The sequence below is a fragment of the Anomaloglossus baeobatrachus genome, chromosome 11 (genome assembly GCF_048569485.1).
Source record: "Anomaloglossus baeobatrachus isolate aAnoBae1 chromosome 11, aAnoBae1.hap1, whole genome shotgun sequence".
NCBI classification, from domain to species: domain Eukaryota; kingdom Metazoa; phylum Chordata; class Amphibia; order Anura; family Aromobatidae; genus Anomaloglossus; species Anomaloglossus baeobatrachus.
This window is the reverse complement of record NC_134363.1, coordinates 61,038,763-61,045,616: the sequence shown is the minus strand read 5'-3', so window position 1 is coordinate 61,045,616 and position 6,854 is coordinate 61,038,763. Positions and strand designations below refer to the sequence as shown.

Below are 6,854 nucleotides of genomic sequence, written 5' to 3'. Positions count from 1 at the left end.
TTTCTCTCTCTCTCTCTTTCTCTTTCTCTCTTTCTCTTTCTCTCTCTCTTTCTCTCTCTCTCTTTCTCTCTTTCTTTCTCTCTTTCTCTCTCTCTTTCTCTCTCTCTTTCTCTTTCTCTCTCTCACCACCAAAATCTTATTGACTGACACATAAGTTGTCTTTTACTAAGAATGTCCTCTGTTGCCTATAGGCAACCAATCAGAGCTCCTATTAAAGGGGTGGTTCACCCATATTTTTTATTGTCTAGATCGATATTATATTGAGAAACAATGTTTCTCTCAAATACCTTGTGTTGTCAATAGTGCCTGTGAGAGGCGCTATTGCAGACCGCTGTTCCCCGTCCAGTGACGTCTCCGACCAATGCTGCCTCGTCACATCCGTGCAGCCGGCTACATTCTGAACCCATCTGCTCCCTGCTCCTCCTCCCTCACAGCACATCTCTTGCTTGCAGCGTTCTGCGAGGAGGGAGGAGGAGCAGGAGACGCGCCGTGCTGTGCTAGGAGGGAGGAGGGAGTGGGGGAGCAGGAGACGCGCCGTGTTGTGCTAGGAGGGAGGAGGGAGGGGGGGGAGCAGGAGACGCGCTGTGCTAGGAGGGAGAGGGGGAGCAGGAGACGCGCTGTGCTAGGAGGGAGGAGGGAGTGGGGGAGCAGGAGACGCGCCGTGGGAGGAGGGAGTGGGGGAGCAGGAGACGCGCCGTGCTGTGCGAGGAGGGAGGGGGGGAGCAGGAGACGCGCTGTGCTAGGAGGGAGGAGGGAGTGGGGGAGCAGGAGACGCGCCGTGCTAGGAGGGAGTGGGGGAGCAGGAGACGCGCTGTGCTGTGCTAGGAGGGAGGAGGGGGAGCAGGAGACGCGCTGTGCTAGGAGGGAGGGGGGGAGCAGGAGACGCGCCGTGCTAGGAGGGAGTGGGGGAGCAGGAGACGCGCCGTGCTAGGAGGGAGGAGGGAGGGGAGGAGCAGGAGACGCGCTGTGCTAGGAGGGAGGAGGGAGTGGGGTAGCAGGAGACGCGCCGTGCTAGGAGGGAGGAGGGAGTGGGGGAGCAGGAGACGCGCCGTGCTGTGCTAGGAGGGAGGAGGGAGGAGGGGAGCAGGAGACGCGCTGTGCTAGGAGGGAGGAGGGAGTGGGGGAGCAGGAGACGCGCCGTGCTAGGAGGGAGGAGGGAGTGGGGGGAGCAGGAGATGCGCCGTGCTAGGAGGGAGGAGGGAGTGGGGGAGCAGGAGACGCGCCGTGCTAGGAGGGAGTGGGGGAGCAGGAGACGCGCCGTGCTAGGAGGGAGGAGGGAGGGGGGGGAGCAGGAGACGCGCCATGCTAGGAGGGAGGGGGGGAGCAGGAGACGCGCCGTGCTAGGAGGGAGGAGGAGGGGGGAGCAAATGGGCTGTGACAGCAGTGAAACACCGCTCACAGCTCAGAGTCTGGAAGACTGTAGCCAGCCGCACGGATGTGACGTGGCAGCATTTGACGGGTACGTCACTGGACGGGGAACAGTGGTCTGCAATAGCGCCTCTCACAGGCACTATTGACAACACAAGGTATTTGAGAGAAACATTGTTTCTCAATATAATATCGCTCTAGACAATAAAAAATATGGGTGAACCACCCCTTTTAATGAGCTGTAGCAAAATAGAAGCAGAGCTATGATTGGCCACCTGATAAATATCCAGGCTAACTATCAAAACAGCCAATATATTACCTCACACATCCAACAGTAAATAAATGTTTTTTATTTTTTATTAACTAATAACTGTAAAGCGCGGGGTTTAACCTTCCCCTCAAAACATAGACTATGATGTAGCCTGAGTCAAATGAGGCGGCTGTGCAAAATGTTGTGATTGTAAATGCAATTGTGCGGATTCCTTTTTCGGACATACATACACTCACCATTATAAATTAGATACCTAACTATTTAATTTAACAATCTAACCACTTTTCTAATATACTTCAATTAAAACTCTGCTACTGGCTTGGGCTGGTTTCGCTCTTCCCTGAAATGAAGCATCAGCAGGGGAGGTGCTGCTGTCACTCATCCTGCGTCTATCACCCACCCCTGATAGTGTCTCATTTCAGGGAATGAGGTGGTGGGGACTGAAGCAGTGTGGACTGAAGTTACAGGGTATTTACTCTAATGGAAACTATACAACAATACATGCAGTGGGTATGGAAAGTATTCAGACCCCTTTACATTTTTCACTCTTTGTTTCATTGCAGCCATTTGGTAAATTCAGAAAAGTTCATTTTTTTTTTAACTCCTCATTAATGTACACTCTGCACCCCATCTTGACAGAAAGAAAAACTAATGTAGAAATTTTTACAAATTTATTTAAACAAGAAAAACTGAAATATCACATGGTCATAAGTATTCAGTCCCTTTTCTCAGTGTTGAGTAGAAGCACCTTCCTTTTCAGCTAGTACAGCCATGAGTCTTCTTCGGAAAGATGCAACAAGTTTCTCACACCTGTATTTGGGGATCCTCTGACATTCTTCCTTGCAGATTCTCTCCAGTTGCGTTAGGTTGGTTGGTGAACGTTAGTGGACAGCCATTTTCAGGTCTCTCCAGAGATGCTCAATTGGGTTTAGGTCAGGGCTCTGGCTGGGCCGGTCAAGAATGGTCACAGAGTTGTTCTGAAGTCACTACTTTGTTATTTTAGCTGTGTGCTTAGGGTCATTGTCTTGGAAGGTGAGCCTTCGGCCAAGTCTGAGGTCCAGAGCACTCTGGAAGAGGTTTTCTTCCAAGATATCTCTGTACTTGGCCGCATTCATCTTTTTTTCAAATGCAACCAGTCGTCCTGTCCCTGCAGCTGAAAAACACCACCATGTTTCACTGTTGGGATTGTATTGGGCAGGTGATGAGCAGTGCCTGGTTTTCTCCACACATACCGCTTAGAATTATCAGACCAGACCAGAGAATCTTATTTCTCATAGTTTGGGATCCTTCATGTGTTTTTTTGCGAACTCTGTGCGGCTTTCATTTGTCTTGCACTGAGCAGAGGCTTCTGTCAGGCCACTCTGCCATAAAGGCCCGACTGGTGGAGGCTGCAGTGATGGGTGACTTTGTGGAACTTTCTCCCATCTCCCTACTGCATCTCTGGAGCTCAGCCACAGTGATCTTGGGGTTCTTCTTTACCTCTCTCACCAAGGCTCTTTTCTCACGATTGCTCAGTTTAGCTGGACGGCCAGGTCTAGGAAGAGTTCTGGTGGTCCCAAACGTCTTTCATTTAAGGATTATGCAGGCCTCTGTGCTCTTAGTAACCTTGAGTACTGTAGACATTCTTTTGTAACCTTGGCCAGATCTGTGCCTTGCCACAATTCTGTCTCTGAGCTCCTTGGGCAGTTCCTGTGACCTCATGATTCTCATTTGGTGTGACATGCACTGTGAGCTGTGAGGTCTTATATAGACAGGTGTGCGCCTTTCCAAATAAAGTCCCATCAGTGTAATTACACACAGCTAGACTCCAATGAAGGAGTAGAACCATCTGAAGGAGGATCACAAGGAAATGGACAGCATGTGACCTAAATATGAGTATCTGAGGAAAGGGGGCTGAATACTTATGACCATGTGATATTTCAGTTTTTCTTGTTTAAAAAATTTGCAAAAATGTCTACATTTCTGCTTGTTTTCTGTCAAGATGGGGGGATGGGGTGCAGAGTGTACATTAATGAAAAAGAGGTTTTTTGAATTTACCAAATTGATGTAATGAAACAAAAAGTGAGAAATTTAAAAAGGTCTGAATACTTTCCGTACTCACTGTATGCTAATATTATAAATCCCTGACATCTGAAAATATGGTATTTGCTGTGTACATATGACCTCATATTATAAAGATCTTCTGCGACAGAAAAATAATAAAACCTGTTCCTTTATGCGACTGTACAGACAGATGCAGTATGGTGCTACACTGATGAGATCTGAGCATGTTTTCTCCTCTTTTTAGGAAGAGCTAGAATACTGTGAGCTCCTTCTGAAGATCTGCTTCAAGGACAATCCTGAAGACAATGGCATGGACCGGTGATCTGTCCTGGAGGATGCGTTCACCACTGGTGCCTCGTAATGGGGCAAGATAAAGATTTTTGATCTAATTTATGGACTACCCCGGATTCTAACAGATGTGTAATCTTTGTTTCAAAAGACAAATTTGAGAATTTGGGATTTTTTTTTAAATAAAAGAGAGAAAGCAAACGTGTTGCTGATGTTTTACATTCTCGTTTTCAGGGGCATTAACTTGTATAGCAAACTTTACTATCTCTACCAGATTTTCTCATTTAGAGGCTGAAAATTTTACCCATTCTTCATTGCACATTTGCTCTAGCTCAGTGTAAGGTATGGTTACTACTGTAAGGTAAGGGGCTAGGACCTCTGCCAATTGATTTGGGGCAGTATCTCCCTGTCTGCCACCCTTGTAAAGACAGATAACTGAATAGGATAACTGAAGTGAGCACTAATATATATAGTATGAGTGCAAGCCAAAAAATACATACTATATAAGGATAAGGCTGCACATCAAACTTAGGTAATAGTATAATGCCTCAAGCATATTGAAAAATATAGGAAAATACAATAAAAAATGCTACTTGCTAACTTGAACATGTGAATAATGAATTGCATACCTGCCATGAATATTAGGAAAAAGGAGATATTTAGCAATCGCATTGATCAATGTAACTGAGCCCCAAAACCTCGTCAAGGTATATCTCTATATTGGGGTCCCTAGCTCTGTGACCCTAACTGTGTGTCATCTCATTGCAATTAAAAACTGCTGTGGGTGGAGAGGGGTAACCAAGGACTTTCTTATATAGGAGATGGAAAAAACATGTCCGAAAGGGGCGGAGCTGTGTTCACATTCAGAAAAAAAACTACATATAACTGAATAGGATAACTGAAGTGAGCACTAATATATATATTATGAGTGCAAGCCAAAAAATACATACTATATAAGGATAAGGCTGCACATCAAACTTAGGTAATAGTATAATGCCTCAAGCATATGGAAAAATATAGGAAAATACAATTATACTATTACCTAAGTTTGATGTGCAGCCTTACCCTTGTAAAGACAGTCAGGAAAGCCGCAACATCATTCTCCAGAGCAATTTTCTGCAAGGCATCCTGTACAGTTCGCCTCAAACGGGTATCCTCTCTTTGGTTGGCGGGAGATGACATCTCCCTAGTCTGGACAGTTTCTTTTTGGGCTTGTTTCTGCCACCATTGCTACTGCCACTGGTACTCCATGGATCAGTTGCTTGACAGGCTCCTCCATGCTTCCAGACTTTTTGCAATGCTGTAGCTGCCTTTACCCGGGATATTCAGTGATTAACCAGTAATCACCTGCGCTCTTTGGGACATCTGGCCCTCGTTCAAACAACAATTCTAGGGATTCACACTCTCAGGTAGGCATTAGGTAGCGTTCAAACAGGCACTGTGGTTTAGTTTGAATGTGCATTTTTGTTGAATTCATAAAACTTTTCCAAGGTAGGTATCCAACAACTAAAACAGCATCTTCTGGGAACATAGGTATAACAGAAAATAAAAAGATCATGCAGGAGGCAGATATGTGTCAGTACAGGCATACCTAAACACATTAGTCTGTTTTCCTAGAGCAAATATTTCACGTACAAGGTACGGTTCTACCAGTCTAGGTGTCCCCTTCAGCCTGAGCTCCAGCAGATTCCAGCATGAAAAAGACGTTTTCAACTCTGTGCATGGCTTACACTACACAGCCTGGTCACCTAAGCAGTTTTCACACACTGCTCAATGCTCAATCTCCATAGCAGAGTGAGGGACCCAGGCGAAAACATGCCCTGGTCCTTAGTTAAAGCTACCCAGGTGCTTTTAATCAAGACCTGCAGTGCTAGGATTTAACCACCCTACCCATCCTTGCTACAATATGTGTGTATAAATAAAAAAAAAACAAAACAATGTAAGTGTGTGTATATGTGTGTGTGTGTGTGTGTGTGTGTGTGTGTATATATGTGTGTATATATATATATATGTGTGTGTAATATATATATATATATATATATATATATATTATACTGTATATACATACTAGCTGTAGTACCCAGGCGGTTGCCCGGTATAGTAACTGTCTCTCCGAGTTTCTGTCTGTCTGTCTATCTCTGTGTCTCTCTCTTTCTCTTTGCCCGGGCTGTCTCTGTCTGTCTGTCTCTATCTCTCTCTATCCATCTCACCACTGACATCATATTACTTCACACATAAGCTTCTTATACTAACAGTTTATATTGTTCCTATAGCAACCACTGACAGTTGCTATTAATGACCTTTAGCTCCCACCTCCATTCAGTTAAATGGAGACATGTTTTTTCGAGTGTAATTGTAAAGCACAGGGTTAAATTTTCCTGTCAATACATAGTCTATGACGCTCCCTGCGTCACATGAAGCGTTTGTGCAAAATGTCGTGATTGTAAATGCGACGGTGCAAATTCCTTTAGCAGACACACACACACACACACACACACAGCTTTATATATTAGACTAGAAGGTGGCCCGATTCTACGCATCGGGTTTCTAGAATTTATGTATTGTGTAGTTCATGTATGATTTTTGTTATATATATATATATATATATATAGATGTTGTTGTGTGTAGTTACCAAGTGTTTGTGTAGGGCGCTGTACATGTTCTGAGTGTCGCGGGGGGTGAGAGCGGTGTTGTATGTGTGTTGCGTGTGTTGCGTTGTTTGTGGAGCGCTGTGTGTCTGTAGCGTTGTGTGTGTGTGTGTGTTGTGCGGTTTGTGTGGGTGTGGTGTGTTTTGGGGGGAGGTATGTTTTGAGCAATGTGTGTGTTGTGCAGTATGTGCATATATTTGTGTGTGCAGCGTTGTCTGTGTGTGTGGGTGTCTGTG

At 45.3% G+C, this 6,854-nt stretch overlaps 1 protein-coding gene across 1 annotated transcript in view; it reads left to right on the top strand.

Moving 5' to 3' along the window:
* The window catches only part of HSPBP1 (HSPA (Hsp70) binding protein 1), a 29,663-nt gene extending 25,492 nt beyond the window's left edge, over positions 1-4,171 (top strand). The window contains exon 7 of the mRNA XM_075329020.1: positions 3,927-4,171. Coding sequence (XP_075185135.1) covers positions 3,927-3,936 — 10 coding nt within the window. The 3' untranslated portion in view covers positions 3,937-4,171. The remainder of the gene's footprint in view (positions 1-3,926) is intronic.
* Positions 4,172-6,854: the final 2,683 nt, after the last annotated feature.